Genomic DNA, 18296 nt, shown 5'->3' on the forward strand with positions numbered 1-18296 from the left:
ATTTGACTTATTTGAAAATGTCTATTCACTGAATTAGTTTAATACGACACCAGCTGACATGACTTGATTGGCTTAGGAGGACCATAATGATATATTATTGCTAATATACTTTTACTACTAGTTTAAACTATTGTTGCTATCAACATCATTAACTACTATTTAAATGAAAGTTGATGAAATTTATATGATAGTTGCAATTAATATCATAGCAATCAGTATTGCTGTTGTTATTGTTAATAACAATTAAATTTTCGTTGCCATTTATGGAATCAAGGGAAATGGAATTTTTTACTTAATTTACAGTGTTAAAGTCTCATTTGTTCGCTGTTTTTGAAAATTGATATAGCTATTTCTGCAATAATGTTTAATTTATAATTTTACTGAAGTTATTTTTTTCATTATGGAATTTTTGGAAATGGAATTTTTTACTTAATTTACAGTGTTAAAGTCTCATTTGTTCGCTGTTTTTGAAAATTGATATAGCTATTTCTGCAATAATGTTTAATTTATAATTTTACTGAAGTTATTTTTTTCATTAATAGCAACAATATTAATACCAGTCTGTAGTTGTTGCTGTTTTACTAAAACCTTAAAATGTCTAAATGCCCTTATTGTTGCTAATTGTTGTTACATTTGTTATTATTAGAAATTGTTTGCTTATACCCATCAATGTAATTATAATTTGTATTGCTGAAAGCGTTATAATGGAAATATTGTTTATTTCGGTTTTTTTAATGTAGTTATTGTAAACCGAAAATACCGAAAAGCCGAAAAAAACCAAATAAATAATATTTCCATTATAACGCTTTCAGCAATCCAACTTATAATTACATTGATGGGTATTACCAAACAAATATCTTATAAGAACAAACGTAAAAACAATTAGTAACAAAAAGGGCATTTACACATTTTAAGGGCTTAGTATAGCAGCAAAAACTACGGATTGGTATTAATATTGCTGTTATTAAAGAAAAAACAATAACTTCAGAAATGATATTTAACCAATGAATGATGAGCACTTATTCCTACACATTTTCGCATTTGCGAGGAAGATCTTAAATAGAACTTCAGGTAGGTCGTTCTACTCCTTTTTTCTTCTATGAAGGAAGCATATTTTCAAAATGTCTACTTTCTCTTTTTTTTAACTTAATTTTGAATTTATGATATTTCTTTCCTATGTAGCAGGGTGAGTCCAGCTTTTGACCGATTTCTTTCCAACTCCGTTCATTAGTAAAGGCTTTGTCCACCCCGCATAATCTATTTATGGTTCTTCTCACATCTAGAAGTTTCCATTATAAACACCTTAGCATAGCTGTTTCCCCTTCCCCCCTTCTATGTTTCCCTAGAGTATACCTGGCTGCCTTTTACTGAAACTTTTCAAGATTTTAAGATTTATTTTTACAATGGGAATCCCAAATCGAAGAAGCATATTCTAGTGCATACCGAGCCATAGGCATGTGCATAATAATTTGTAGCTTGTGGTCCATATTTTTCCTCAACAGAAAGTGTGGTCATCTCAGTTTGTGCAAAAATGAGGGTTGGCAGTCTTTTAACAAGACTCCTTCAATTATCCAGTTTATCTGTACCCATCCTCAGTCTGCTTATTTGGAATAATTTTGTCTATGATGGGAGATCATTTTTCATAAAAAGTGCAAAAAGTATTCGTTTTGTATCGCGCAGCTGCGAACTTCCTTAATGCTATTCTCCCTGCTTATCCTTCAGCTTTAATCCCTCCTTCCCTTCGAGAGAAGTCCCTACAGTGTAATGCCTGCGGTGGCGTTGAGAGAGCTTCGGGAAGGCGTTGTTTTGAGGAATGGGTGCGAGATGGAGCTGGAGGCGAGGGAAGGAGGAGGAGCGACGTACGCTTGGCTGCGTATGCAAATTTATCAAACGCCGGGACCACTGTCCCGAATGGGTCGTAACGCTCGCGAAAAGATGACAGGCATCTGTTACACGCTCCTCTCTTGCTTAGGACCAATGGCCCGGATAAGCATCTCTGCATTACGCATTCATGCATTATTGAAATTCATTTTTTTAATCCTCATCGGGAATGTATTCGAAAGAGAGAGACAGGCTGACATTTCGAGTGCCACTTCATAACATCCCACCTGGTGTCGTTTGTTTTTCCTTTGTGCTCTCGTCGGAAAAAAAATTCTCTCGAACTGGTGATATCTCAAGATTTTTTGTTCGGTACTCAAAATGTATGAGTTTGCTTTAGAAGTCATGTTTCTCTTCAAGAATTTACTCTCATACTTTATGCAAAAAGAAAACTAAATTATGATCAATATTTATTTCATTAATGTCTCATTTATCACCTCCAATTGTTATAAATCAACGATGAAGACCGAGCTAAAACTTGTCATCGGCTTTGGAAATTCAAAAAATGAGGCACTTAGAAAGAACCGTTTTCAACTTCAACACCTGTCGAGATAGATGGTGGAGTGTCATAATTATTAAGAAATAATGTAATGTTCAATTTCGCAAGCTCGCATGTTCCTGCGCTACAGTACTCAATTTGGACTTATTCATAACCCACACGTTTATTTACCTAACTAGTACGGGCATTTACTGTGCCATTATCAAGGGTTTTTCCGAACATTTTGGGAGGGAGTACCTCGTTTTTCACTGCATCCTGATAAGAATGGGAAATTTATGTTTGGTGCACTTTACGGTACCATTTCAAAGTTAAAAAGCGAAGGGCATGTGGATGTAGCAGAAATTTCAGACTTATATTTTGAGACGAAGATGATAATTTTTTAAAATATATATGCGACTCTCCATGCATATTAAATACTGATGATAGTGTATTATAAGCTCTAATCGCGAAGAATAAAACGTCATTGCTTACACCATCATAATTATAACTCTAGCTACGAGTGGCTGCTGCCAAAAGCATGCGATTGACCTACTTAAAACCAGTGCCGAGGGTAAGAATATGTAAACGGCCGGCTTAGCAGCAGGGATGGCAATCGAAACTAAACGAAAGTCAAAACCAGTACAATTTAAACACGCTTGTTCCCGAAATCAAAATGGATTTAAACCCGTGGAGCTAAATTCAGGGTCGAACGGAATCGAAGTCAAAACTACTTTGGGTCCAGGGGCGCCGACTTATAAAAAATATTGGGGGGGCCCATACCGCGGGTCTTGCCTCGGGAAATTTTCTAAATTTTAGATGAAAAATAGTGAGTTTTAAAGTTTTTTAAAAGCCTTTTCGAGGGGTCATATGATCAATATTAGAACCCCGAAAACTCGACTCTCTATAACTCGACACTTCGGGAAACTCTACAAGCCTGACACATTTTTTATGTCATTCTTCCATTCTTATAAAATTAGTCATTCTTCCATTTAAATCAACCGGGAGGCAGGTTACATCCCTCTTGGCCTGCCAGTTTGTACCCGAAGGTTCACGCACCGGGAAAAGTTCAAAGTGTGTCGCAGCCCCGAAACACTATCACGATTCACACCACTTTTTTCAGTTAACCTGTTTAATACCGTAATAATTATTTGTTTTATATCATCACTGAATTTATTTTAAAAGGTAACTATCGTCAAACAAGGAAAATAAAAAATACCAGCATATTTTTGTGATTTCACAAAGCATAACATAACTTAATTAATTTCTTGTATTATTGGGGGGGCTCCGCCCCCCCAAACGAATTATTGAGGGGGCTCGAGCCCCCTCAGGCCCTATGGAGTCGGCGCCTATGTTTGGGTCCGAACTATACTAAACTTATGGGACGAAAAGAAACACAGATTATGTGTCGCATCGAAGGGACCGCGTGCTTCACCTTCGAGCAGTTTAGTTTCGACAACCACGAGTACGAAGTACAGTAGAGTGGATTAGAGGTTCGCCCTACCACCTCTAGATGCATGGGACACATTCCAATCATTATGCGCAACGCAGTATTCAGTCACAACATGACGAAGCTAAATTCTTTTACCTCTCAATATTCTATGATGAAATGGGTCGAAACTATTCCCTCTTTTCTCCCTACACACCCCTTCTGGGATCGAAACTAAACTATGAGAAGCGGGGTTTCGATTAATTTAGTTTCGTTCCCGTTTGTAAAGTTTCGTCCCGGGTCGAAACTAAACTCCTCGGTGATTTTCAAATCGTGTGGAAACAAAACTAAACCTATGACTTGTATTTTCGTTCCCCTCCGGGACGGAAATAAACATTTTCGTTCCGTGTAACTAGCCATCCCCGCTTAGAAGGTTTGCTACGAAGAAATGTTTGCGTAAGAAGAATTCTAGCTAGAGAGGAAAGGGTTATTTTTCAGCAAGGTTATGCTCCCCCTCCATCTCACAGTTCTTTCGTCAAAAAACGGCATTATTTTCATTGCATTCATAAATATTAAATGCATTACCTAGGTTATTACTCCATTTATCCGCTAAAATAAAATCGCAACCGTACTTTGCCCCTGAATTTCTGCCCTACCCCTTGCCTGTATTGCCTTTAACGATGAACGCGGTAATGAGGACAGCAGAAATGAGACAGGATATTTATTGTTTAAAATGAATATTTTAATCTCATTGCTATGACTTGCATTCATCTTTAGAATAATACGGGATAGATATAAAAATATCATGCCGTGAGTGGTGTGAAAACCCACCAATATTTGTGACCATGCCAACAAGTTCAGAAATAGTAGAACCAGTCTTAGGCTCGCCTCACATGAACAAAAAATCACAAACTACTGAAATGCGCTTTCGAAAACCAGGATATCTTACCATTTCCCTTGCTAATTTTGCGAATAATCTTCTGAAAAAATAATATTAGTAATCTAAAGTGTCCCTACTTCCCCGGATGACGGGTATGGTATAAAAGACTGGCCTTCACCGACAATGACTACTTTAATATTTTTATAAGCATGCTCTTTTTAAACTCATTTTTCACTTTCGCAATATTATGGCCAGTAATCACATCTAATTAATTAAGATATGGATATTTTAAATACTTAAAACTAATAAAACTCAATATGCACCGATGGACTAAAAATAATTCAAATGGAATAAGAATATGTTAAAAGACGATGATCTGTGGAAATCTGTGCGATAGAAGTGGAAGACTTAACCCGAGCTCTTACGAGTCATTTCAGCTGACAAAACTATAGTCTAATATAAGAATTTTGAAATAAAGATGTGGGAAATTGTTGCATGAAATATTGCATTATTAATTGCATTATTAATGCATTCAAGTTTTTTTCACACAAGTGGGCAAGTCCAATTGCACCTAAAACTTTTAAAATTCATTTAAAGGATTCAGGAAACAGAATGGAGAGATAAGTTGTAGCAAGAAAACTATTTCCCATCCAGCCACTTCCCCGGAAGCTTCAAATTAGAGAACATGAAAGTTACTACCCACTTTACATGTTTTTATGATGTCATGAGATGTCAATATTTCGTTCAGCAAGAACCTTTCATTTAATCATGGAAAAGAAAGCAACAACGAATGTCACGAGGGTCACGCACAATGCCGTGTAGATACAGACAAGTGGTAACCCACTCCTCATGAAGTAATAACGTTATCAAATTATTTGCGAAAAAGTCAAAGCCGTCGATTAACGTCGTGCAAAGCTTTTTCAAGAAGGATAAGTCCGAAGATAGGATATTCAAATTCCATATAAACCTGCAAGAACAGAAAACAACTATTTTTCCTTCAAAAATTAACTAGAATTTGGATTTCCTGCCTTCTAGCTAATCTGAACCAATTTCTTGCTCAACTTAATGTTTCCAAAAAGTAGGACACTGATCACAAAGCGGAGAAGGCAGTTTGCATTTATCTTTCAAACTCTACCAAATTAAAAAATAAAATATATAAGGAACGAACCCTCGGTCACGGTGGGGCACAGTCCTCGCCTGCCAAACTAAAGGTCACTCGTTCGAGTCCCACCTGCATATGTTACCCTTATCCTGGGGAGGGATATTTGTGATCGTCCATTGCTATTAAGGCCGTATCACACTAGCGACTGCGACCGCCGCTGCGACCGCGATTTCGGCTGCGGCTGCGACTGCACCCCATCACACATTGCGGCCGACGCCACGGTCGCGCATGCGCACGTATGAACGTTTCTGCTTGTGGCTTTTTTGTTTACGAAAGCCAAAAGAATGGATAGAGAGCAGCAATTGTTGAAATTGTTCCTAAAATATGTTAAAACGTACTTAATTATCATTCACCTGTGTACTCGGGTGCAATATCCAATATACTCGGCTTCCATCTTCACTTTAAAAATCCGAAATTATCTCAGCGTTATCTTATAACCTTCTTGAACTTCCCTCGCTACGGTAACCAAAACAAACAAACACGTCTGCCGCAAGCGCGCGAAATTGAAATGGAGCTCTCTGATTGGCTGCGACTGCGACTCAGAAAAATAGCCGGTCGGCTATTCTTCTGAGTCGCAGTCGCAGCGTCGACTGCCTCGCTCTGATTGGTCGACGGGCCAGTCGCAGTCGCGGTCGCAGTCGCTAGTGTGATACGGCCTTTAGTTGTAGCCCGCGGATGTGAAGGCCAAATATTGCTGTTTTCGGGGCTATGAAAATGAACGAATAAAAATAAATAGGGTGGTTTACTATTATTTTTTTATTGCCCAGATGGAGAGATTATTATTCCTGGAATACGCATTTTACGCTCTTTAGATTTTCGAATGACGATATCTATTTTTCGCGATTAAACGAAAAGTGAAAATTTTCAAGCGCGCGAAAACGCGACGGGTAAGTATGAATGCTGGGATAACCCCGCGTGACCTCATTCTGGTTCCCGCTGTCGCCGTGTGAGGTGACCTTGGGGCGAGGGTATGTGCTTCGGGCGAGGGTATGTGCTGTGCGATGCAGACTGCTAGCAGGCAGCAGAGTACCCTGCTAGCGGATAGCGCTTGGCTTAAATAAGGATTAATAATATCTTATAAAACGAAGGAAACTTTCCGACCTTAGCCAGTTTTAATAGGTGATTATTAAGAGATGTTTCCCTGAGCTCTGTGCCTCATGAATGCATTGGTAATCTCAGACGATGTAAAACTTCTATCTACTCGTACAGAAACTGGGTCCCTGTGACGTCACGTGGAGTGGAATCGCATGGGCGCCAATCTGGCTTTTTTAAAATGACGTTAAAATTGACGATTTCCATTCGTCTAAACTAGGATTTCTAAAACCAAATAATTTTTATATTATGAGTACAGTAATGTTGGGTAAGGAATCGTAATCAATGCATTTCGTTAACCTTGATGAAGGGAAATACCCTAATCTCATTGAAAGAAAATGGGAAATCCAACTCACCCGTCTGCGTGCTCGTGTCGAAGAACGTGCTCGTCGTCTCGACCGTCATCGTGGCCAGCGTGCCGTCCGTGATCTGCGCGCACGAGTCCCTCCTCCCACGCGACCTCGTCAAGTCGTCCGACTGCGATGACTGCCTCCGAAAGTTGCGACACCGTATCATCTCCTCTGTCGTGGACTGTCTCCGGAACCCGCGCGCGATCAGTATCTCCTCCGTGGTGGACTGCCTCCGGATTGCCGGCGCCTTCGGTGACGGATCGCGAGACGAGCACGTCGACGACGACTCCGGGGACCTGGGAGCCCTTGACGACCTCCGCCCCCTCAGCAGGTGCTCCTCCCCCACGGAGGCACCTCCGGCCGTCACCGTAGACTGCCTCCGGAGGCGTCTCCGCGGGGAAGCGTCCCTGCCGGACCCCGAACCCGGCGCCCCGCTACCGTCACCGCCGCCTCCGCTGCCGCTTCCCGCCCTGTCCGGGGAGAGGTGAGTGCGGGAGTCGCGCCTTCCCCTCCGGCCGGCGAAGGAGTCTTTCGCCGCCGAGTCGGGAGACAGTGAGTCCCTGCGCGCTTTTCGAGTCGCCGCGGCGGACCCTGGAGCGGATCCGCCAGGGCCGGGTCCGCCGTCCTCGCCGCTGCTGCCCATTGTGAGGGCCGCCTCCGGGGAGAGCGATGGCTGGGAGCCCCTCCTGCCCCATGGTCCGACGGGGAGCGTGCTCTCGTCGATGGCGGTCGACTGGCGGGGGAGGCGCGGGAATTTGGGGCTCGGCTCCTTCCCGCTGCCACCGCTTCGGTCCGGGGAAGAGTGGGAGCGAGAGTCGCGCCTGCCCTTGTAGTATACCTACGGAAGAATATAATGTGGTGGTTATAAATATAGGTTGATGAGCGCTGAATGGCAACGATACGTAAAGGTGGAATGGTACTGGTACGTAAAGGTGGAAAGAATTTTTAAATATATGGTTTTGATATCGTTACTGCTTTCAAAATTAGCAAGACATTGATTAGACTAGCCTGATGTTAGTTAATAATATCAGTGTATCATATTCACGATCGGTTGATATATTAAATTCACTTCGATCCACCATATTTCCATTCTTGCCATAAGACTTTCGACATTGAACTAAACAAGTAAAGTGACATGCAAAAATATACGAGGGGGGACCAAAAGTAACCGTGCAAAATTTTTTAAAAATGCAGAATTTTCTTTTTGTGCTACAAACACTAGCCATTACTAAGTGATCTCCATCAACACTGATAAATTGGCTCAAACGTTTTCACCACTGCGCGAAACATTACGTTTGATACTCGTTTTTTCCGATGCCTTACTTGCGCAACCTTCGATTCTATTTTTACTTCCAAAATGTCATCAAAATGTTTCCCTATCAAGACCCTTTTCATCCGAGGGAAGAAAAAAAAATCACAATGTTCAGGATCTAGATAAAAGGGTGGGTGAGGAAGCGGTGTCACATAGATTTTTGATAAAAAAAACGGCTTAATAAGGAGTAGCGGAGTTAAGAGAGCGGGGAAAAAAATTCGACGCAATTCTTCAGGCCCCTTAGCGGCCAATCCGTTATTTTTGGCGCATAACATTACTAACGCCCTTCAGGAGAAATTTGTCAAGATTTAGTTAAGCTTAGAAAGATTTAGTTTTAGTTAGAATTAAGAGGAAAATATAGAAGATGCCCTAGTCCGCCCTATAGAAGATTTATATATTACGCCTCTGAGGGCTCTTTTAATCGCGTTGGAAAATGTTAAAAGCGCTGTGATCAATTTATTCCCTATGCTTGCATGATAGCATCACCTCGTAAGGAATAGTTTTGAAAAGGCTATTAGACACATAATATCACATCGAATATAATTTTTGGTTAATAATTCGGTTAGTACTTCTTATTTCCCTTCGGAAATTTTTACCGCTCGACTGCCATTTACTCACCCCCTCCCGTTTTCCTCTTTGCAATCAGAATCCGCTTTCACAATAAAGAGTGCGAGCTAATGGCAAAGCCTAATCTAAGATTAAAAAAATCTCTGCCCCTATATGAAGAGCGTCCAAATAACCCATTGACGTGCGCGGTGGGTAGCAGCACTAGAAGTGAACCGGATAACCTCTACCGTAATATTTATGATATATGTTTATGGCCAGATAGAACACCCTACTCCTTGCCATTAACCCTGCTTCGTAACTGGGCATCTTCGAATCGAAGACCTATTATAATCCCCTTCTCCGTGTAGTGCACTTCGTGGTGTGGCCACTTTAGTCCGCCACGAATAAGCTCGGTCGGCACGGAAGACGTCCTTCAAATTTCTACCCATTCACCTAAATGCAATTGGATGCGTTCAAGGGGCCAATACTGGCTGGCGCGGTAGGGTCGCTTCGGAATCGTCTTCGAAGCACTCGTCGTCGCAATTACGTGCCTACCCAATCTCCGTAATGGCACGATCTGGCAATGTGATTTCAGTGTTGGTCTCTAAGGCAGGTCTACGGATACCCTTTGCGTCCGTTCTGTAGCCATACCAAGCGTTAATTGTTAAATAGTTTGGCTTAAAAACTTCAGCAAATCTGTGAAGACCATAGATTCAGCCAAACTTTTACTCCCTAGTAAATCAGTAGCAGTTGAATGTGTCATTGGAGGTATTGTATGAAGCGCACTAGTTATTTGAGTTGCCTAAGTATTTCCCAGCCCATTCTTTTCGGACACATACCTCTTCCACATCGTAAATTTTGCCTCATGATTCGGCTTAGGTGTTCGTGCATCTCACCGAATTTCTGCATCCGAGCTCTAACTCAAACTATATGCGGAACACTTAGTAGAAACAGGTTCTAGCCTTAGTTGAGTTTTTTTAACTATTCCCTTTCCCAGAAGTGCGCCCGCATATCGTCTCTCTTCCGCGAATTCCGAGTTTTCATCACCACGCCACTACTGAAAAGTCCCTATTTTGTTGCTGCTTCCAGCCACACATCCTTTTAAATTAAATTTTCCTTATAAATTATTTCACCTGTCTTATCCATGAAGAAAACATCCATTTTCCTTATGGATCGAAGAATATACGTAATTTTAGAGCAAGTTATTTTTCTGCCGTTATTACCAGCGCTTACTTACTTGTTTTGCATTTTTAAAAGTTCTATCATGCTATATGCGTGATGATACAAGGTGACATGTGATACAATTTCTTATGTATTGATTCGCTGAGAAAGAGTGACTAGCCGTTAGGTACATATGTATTTCTCCAAAAAGTAAAGTTGCACTGAAGTTACAAGATTTATTCATACCAAATGTCTGAACTCTTCGTTAGTGTGCACGTTTTCCTTTTCTTTCCTTTAAATTAGCTCTACGTTATTTTATAACCAATTGATATAAAAACTTGAGGTGATAAATATCAAAAAAAGCTATGTTTTGGAAACAAATAATTTAGTCGAATAAATTATTTGTACAGTGCTGAATCCCACTTTGCATTAGCATATAAATGTGTATTGTCAGCATAAAATGACCACCGTTCTGATAAATGATATAAAAAATTGGATCTGATTCAAACATCAGCATCTACAACTCATTCTTCAGCTACCCCCACATAAGAAATCCAAGTAGCTCTAAATTTCATTCATATCTAATACGTAAGCACGCTTTTGCTCAGTTGTCAAGGGATTTGTTGGACATGTATTTAGGATACTATAGTCATCAGGCGCCTGGCTTTAAAAGTTAGCCACAGAATTAATCATTACTCAAATTCAACCTCCTTTTGTATCCAAGGAGTTCATTTGTCAAAAGGGTTGGACAATGATAAGTAGGTTATTAATGATTTTTTTCATGCTGTGATTCTCATAAAATAAGCACTATGATAACGCGAATGGATCACTTTCAGGACACACTGAAAAAATCAATGTAACTATGTTAATTTATCAAAAAATATAAATGAATGAACGTTCCCTATTTAAGATGGTAATATTTCACAAGAACTCGATTAAGATTCCTTAGTAGTGTGCGGCAGTCCTTAAGTTTTCATGGGATAATAAAAGAAATTAGTGACACCACACTAACACACAGACACAATTTTAAATATGGCTCTATATAGATAAAATCCAGTTCTTTTTTAATCTCAATTCAAATGTATTAGCTAAAATTAGGAAAAAATTTTGGCTCTTTAAAGATAGGAAATCCAGTTCAAATGAGATTTGGAGACCAATCAAAAAGTTTTACTACCAAGCGTACTGAAATTATGGTGTTTACTATTCATATTTTTATCAGGGCAATAAATTCATATTATAAAAATTAAATAACAAGAAAAAGATTTAACACATAAATAATCTGCTCAATACACGAATTAATACATTATTTATAAGTAGAAACAAAGAAGAAAGATATGGAGGAAACTTTTAATCTATAGGTACATTTAATATCCCTTGGGTTTTAACCAACCTTTCCCTCATGTTGTAATAACATGAGGGAAAGGTTGGTTCATGTGTTAAAGTAGTGCATGAAAACACTTTTGAATACTTTGAATACCTCAAAGGCATTGTTCAGATAGAACTCTTTGCTATTCCAAATGGAAAATATTTTTACCAAAATTTTCATTTCTCCAATCTGTAATTTGAGTCCATGCATGTAAATATTAATAACCAAATATCACATCTAAAGAGATGCTATAACATTAAAATTATAAGCTTTTCGCTTTCACCATCAGGGATTGTATAAGTTTATTGTTCTCTTATTCATACTATTATATATAATCAAAGTGCCTGAGATAATTTGTTTTTGGTAATCGGCACAAATGAAGCTTAGCTCACTATGCATAACAAGCCTCTCGTTAATGTTCTCAGGTATTAGTGTTATTGGGCTAATTGAGAATTTTTAAGGTTATTATTGATAGCAATGCCAGGTGGAGGTGATATAGCAAACTGAAGTGATGCATAAAGATAACGAAAGAAAGAGTGCACAACACCGTTGCCGAAATGTTCATTGCATATTGAAATTATAGAAAAAAATTATTGTAAACAATTTTTCTCTTTTACCACATTAAATCAATATTTTCCAGAAAAAAATATTTAGAAATCATTTTACTTATACGTAGGTATGCGTGAAAACAAAAAGCCATAAAAGTGTACTCATTCTTTGTTATATTACGCTTTTTTGACCACACCTTTTTACAATATGATTTAAATTACAAGGTCGTCAAAATTTGTTCGAAAACGTAGGTGTTACCTATGTACTGCCAGCATTTGAATATGAAAATGTTACTCAAAACATCGTATTGAGCAAACTTTTTTCAAAAACCGAAAGCATTTTTAATTAACGACAATATCAATGTTTTGTCAATGCTAAGTTTGGAATCGGGTCAAACGATCTTCAGACAATGATTTAATACTTCCGCGTGATCGGGGGTTAAATTTACGTGAATTGGCATGACAAAGAGTTCTTCTGTACCAGTAATTGTACCACGGAAGCTTTGACTTTACGTTCCACTGCGCAAACCCCTACGCTATCGTAATACCAGGTTTACCATATTAACTATACCGAAGCTCATAGTACTAAGCTTTCAGCCATTTCGATTCATCCGAGATGGCCACGCCACGTAGGAAAGGAAGGATTTCCATGAAGCCAAAACCGGTTGAAAGCCTCAAACCCGCGCTAAAGCTACACATTACAGTAATTTGTAATGTTTCAGTCCTGGTGTGTAATCGGGGGTTAGGTTTACGCAAATGGCAATAAATAATTATTCCAAACATCATGCTCCATGAACTTCGGTAAAACTGCCACGAGAAATCAGGAATCTAGATAGAGCAGTGGTCTGCGCAGCGGCTCGGAAGGCCAAATGTCCGTGGTTCGATTTACCAGCCCAGAAATATTATTTCTCTAGGCAATTTATACTAAATTCATCAGAGTGCCATAGAAATGAAGCAACCCTACGAGAAAATATGGGACGTTCTGATTATAGGCGAATCAACTGATGTTTCGCCATAAGCACATTCAAATTCCCCATAATGACAGAATAAGGGGTTATAATAAGTTTTATTGAAGGGTTAGTTATCATGAGGACTAGGTTATCATGTAACATGTTTGTGAATGTATGTTTTCACTTTCCTTGTCTACATCATTTCTCTGCATGAAATTTTTCAACTAATGTTGCTAAAAACTTAAATTCTAATTCAGCATGATTCGTTTGCCTTTAAGGTACTATCAACGCACACATATTTGTGTTTTCGACATTGGCAGAGTAAAGGGTCGATCCGATGTTTTGAGTATCATACTTTCGGTTTAGGGTGGTAGGAATACACTAAGAATTTACTTTTTGATAAGATTTTTTCCAATGCTGCATACCGTAATCAATGGACATGTTTTGAGTGATAGAGAGAAATTATTTTCGAGCATTGAAGTCACCTGCGTCGTGGAGTCCCTCCTCTTGGACACGCTGCCCGCCGTGGGCGTGGAGGGTGCGACCGGCGCCGATGGCACTGGCGACCCTGGTGGCGCGGCCGTCGTGGGTGCCGTGGGAGACGTGGACGGAGGCGTGGTCGAGCTCGTGATTATAGTCGGCGGCGGCGGCAACGACTGCACCCCGACGGCAGACACGTTGGGCGACTGCTGCGGCGACGAAGACGGAGGGACCAGCAGCAACTGGTGCTCGCCGGCGCAGGAGGGCCGAGGCGACGGACCGCCGCCGCAGCCGCTGTCCGAGGTGGACGAGGTGGAGGGCCTCTGCTCGGTGCGGTAGTAGCGCGGCCCCCCGCCGGATGGTGCGGTCGGAGTGGCGGGGGCGGTGACGCCCGGGGCGGGTGTGGTGGAGGAGGGTGGCGGTTGGCCCGGTTCGGGCGAAGGGGAGGCGACGGAGGGAGCCGTGACGACGACGACCCGCGTCGAGTCCCGCCGGCCGCGACGTGAGGACGTGGGCGGCGTGGGAGTGATGGACTCCCGGCGCCCGCTCCTCGCGGACTCCCCGGAACCTCGGCGCTGCGAGGACGAGGAGGAGGATTCGCGGCGGTGGGACCAGAGGCGGGCCAGGTCGGAGCGGAAGTCGGTACCGGACTCGCGGCGGCTCTTTATGCCCGACGACTGCAAGATTAGGGAGTGTCAGTATGTTATTATAAACGTATAAGGAAGATTTGAGTTTTGTATTGCTACATGTATACATTCTGGGAATGAGATTACCAAGTTATGTACCAACAGGAAGTAAAAAAAAATTATTCAATCACCGATAAAGAATCAAAATAATTATTCATCCTGGCTGGATGAAAAGATATTAATTTTGTATGTATTACTGTTCTCTGCTTTTCGTAATACGTTGCCAAGAACTGAAGGTGCTTGTGCATCACACATAAATGTTTGCAGTTTGCCTCAGGGACCAAATATTTTGAATGAATTCGAAAAGGCAGAGTATAGAGATACGATTGAAAAATTTATATTTTAACTGATCTATTCATAATTTTTTAATATTAAACTTTTTCAAATGTTCTTTATTCGCAAATTATGAGAATGATTTATACCAAAAATTTGTAAATATACCAACACGTTGCTTAGTATTTTTCTATATTAAAAATAAGTTTCCAGTTTCACATTAATTACAATCTCCTGAATAGCCTAGATAGAGGACGAACTTTATTTATTTTTGTGTGATAATGATTAAATAGGTCCAAAAAACACATTGCTGTCCACGCATTAATTTTAAGTAAACACCATCATGGGTAACAATTGCACCATTAGCATTCCATTTTCATATCCTCAGGATAGCATTTTTGCACTGCATTATTTTGGAATAGTCAAATATATTATTAATTTCCAAATGGATAGCTTTTTACGCAAAAAAACTGACTTCACGCAGCTAAAATAACCCTGTCACATACTTATAAAAATGCTTTTCGGAATAAGCATGCAAGTTTACTTGCTAACAATGGGTATTACAAGTATCATAGGTAATAATTAACAGCCAAAAAGAAATTTTCAACCTTAGGTGGCATTTGTGGTTTGAAAATTACACATTTTCAATTTCATAACTAATTTCGGCTGTCTTTGGTTCAGACAGACATAAGATACGTATGTTATAAAAGGAGACTTTAAACGTTTAAGAGGGTAAAAAAAGTTAGCTAAAGTGGCTGCATGATAGTAGCATAAAAAGTCAGTTTTCGAGGACCAGAATCACGCGTTTTTCAATTAGTTTCCAAATAGGTAAAACAGCCTCCGTTGGTTGTAACGTAGATAGGGTATAAGAATAGCATAGTTTTGAAAGAGTAGGACAAAAATCCTATAGTCGTGAATACCATTTAGCTTTAATTTATTGATGAGCTTAAAGTAGTAGAAATACACGTTGCATGCTACATGTTCCTTTGATGCCATTGTCGGCTAACGCTGAAAATCCCAAATATATAGGTTAAATTCTTTGCCATGATTGGATGAGATACGTTAAAAATTTATTATCCATGCTGCATGCAAAATAATTGGGTTCATTAGTGAAACGCTTAGTTATGATTTTTAAATGGAAGCAAATTCGGTGCAAAAAGCTTATCAGGTTGGTAACACTATTTCCAATCCTGCTGGACTCATGGCAAGGTAATTTAGAGAGATATTTTAGGGCACATATATTTATCACATATTATCCATTAAGGCGGGCGTACCTTGGTGGAAGCAGCTTCCGCTGACGACTCCCTCCGTTTTCTGGACGAAGACGTTTCGGCAGAGGACGAGGACCTTCCCCAGGGCAGGCTCTTGGCAATGTCCGCCAGGGTCTCGCGGCGGGGCATGTCTTTGGAGCCCCGCCTGCCCACCACTACCCCAGATGACGAAGACGAGGTGTCCTTTCCAAAGCCACCTACGCCGACTCCGCCGCCCCATTCTCGGAGCAGGTCCGTCAGCTGCGCCAGCGACGACCGCCTGCGCCGACGTGACCTCTGTTGTTGTCGCAGGAGCGAGGTGGCGGGCGGAGGGGAGGAGGCATCCCGGGAGAGGCGCCGATGTGGCGGCGACCCCGCGGTGCTGCCGTCCAGAAGGGCGCCGATCTGCGCCGCCGAATCTCGGCGTCCGCTGCCCAGACGTTGGCGCAGCGTCGACTCCTCCACCTGCTCTCGGACGAGGTCGTCCCATCCGTTGCCGCCTTGCCACACCAAGCCCACCTGGTGGCTCAGGATGGGCAGGTTGCAGACGAAGCATATGGCTGTCATAGTCCTGCTCGGGGTAGAGAGAAAAGAAGTGAATTTCAGTCGTTGGTTTCGGCAACAGATAAGCTGTACATCAGCTTAAAAATAAAGAAGATCGATATGTGACGATTTCCGATTCCTATATTTCAAGGAAATTATTTTCCGGTTTATTCTTAGGTATCTCCAGTTAGATGACATTTGTTTTGCGACATTTGCATCAAATATAGAGGATACATGACTGTAATATGGGAGTAACTGCGGTAGCGCCTGCATGCTGGCATAATGCAGAAAAAATGTGCTACGCCTTTTTTTGTATAATGGATGAAATGAAGACAACAATTATCCTCATAGAGTAAAAAAATATTTTCAATGAATTCCGTACATATAGCGTGAGAGATGTTAAAAGTTTAAACAATTAGGAATGTTAGTATTATGCATTACCCTACGTAAAGTATGAGTGTATTTTGGTATTAATATCGAAGGTTACAGTTATTTTCCAATGAATATATCGACCTAGTTTAACGTTAACACCATGGTTAATTGTCATATCAAAATAGCCCGCAAGAACCAACAGCCTTAAGGCATAACTCAAAATCGTAGGATATTTATCCAACTTACATCTTGGTAAACATTTTGGTCAACAAAGATTATAAATACGAATGACAACTTTGACTTGGATTTGTCTTATTTGCAAAAATTAGGTTATATAACATAAATATTTAGGTTATATTACATAAAATTTTATATTTTATTACATTAAGGTTACCCAGTTTATTCATAAATGAATATTGAACATTATTTAGGTGGAATAGCCACGCATAAATATTTCTACTTTCAAAACTCTATGCAAGAGAAAACAAGAGCATGAAATACATATTATTTATAATGCAGTATTTAGAACAATAGGAATTTAAAGTCATGCAAAATAGTATATTTACCGAAAAAAATGCATTTAAAAAACACTGCACCAAACTTATACCTTCATACAAAGTCTTGGGCACTGATGCAGACGCAGCGAGAATGTTGTTTGGCGAAATAAAATCATTTGAATTTACTGGGATTCAATAAAAGGTTACTCTCGATTACCTGTTAAGTATGCATAAAGTAAGCAAGCATACCCATATATTCATTACTCTTTATATATTCCAATTTCAGTTAAGCGAAACGGTTTTTGCTCCGTGCGAAGCTTACATCAATGCATAATCACCTTAATTGTAATGCACTAAGAAGTTTTTGCTTCATTCGAACGCAAAAAATAAATCTATTCCAAAATAAAACCTATTCACCCGTGATTTGGTAACGTCATGTTCATCCATTTACACTCACTTGAGTCAATTCTTCATTATTGCCATAGCAGCCCCTGCTCTTAAAATTCTGTGAAATCTATTTTGGTTACAAAAAAACGTACCTCTGACACATCGCGCTCAATTATTTGTTATTTTTTGTGGAATTTATGGCAAATCAATCCAAATAATGTTGTAAATGAATTTCAAAGGCCAAAAAAGAAAGTTTTCTCGTTTCGAGCAGTGGATTGGGTAAAATTTCTATAGTTCCGTATGAATTATAAATGTATCATCGGAATTCTTTGAAAATAATTGATGAGGCTAAAACTATTCTTATTATTATTATGAATGGTGTTTTTAAACACTGAAAATATCGGAACAATTTCCCTATTTCGTAGTATTATTGGCTCCGTTTATTAAGTAACAAATGCAACAGGTGCGTGTAACGGATTTATCAATGTTTCTATCAACTTTCCATTGGAACACAAAAATAGTTTTAATTAATAGTTGCTTAAATGGCGCATTCTGTTTAATATCGTTTGAGTAGATTGAATTTGGCATGCTTATTTATTTTTATCCGTTTATCCTAAATTATATCCAATTTTCAATTAATCTGTTAAGTATTTTCTGGT

General features: G+C 39.9%; 1 protein-coding gene across 1 annotated transcript; it reads right to left on the reverse strand.

Moving 5' to 3' along the window:
- Nucleotides 1–7198: 7198 nt before the first annotated feature.
- On the reverse strand, nt 7199–17800 carry LOC124174211 (flocculation protein FLO11-like). Its single transcript, XM_046553307.1, has 4 exons — nt 17790–17800; nt 15863–16409; nt 13635–14306; nt 7199–8104 (listed from the first exon to the last, which is right to left on the reverse strand). The coding sequence occupies exons 1-4, from the start codon at nt 17798–17800 to the stop codon at nt 7199–7201; spliced, it is 2136 nt and encodes a 711-aa protein (XP_046409263.1).
- Between the last annotated feature and the right edge of the window lie 496 nt (nt 17801–18296).

This window comes from Ischnura elegans, chromosome 2 (assembly GCF_921293095.1).
Source record: "Ischnura elegans chromosome 2, ioIscEleg1.1, whole genome shotgun sequence".
In the NCBI taxonomy this organism is placed as follows: domain Eukaryota; kingdom Metazoa; phylum Arthropoda; class Insecta; order Odonata; family Coenagrionidae; genus Ischnura; species Ischnura elegans.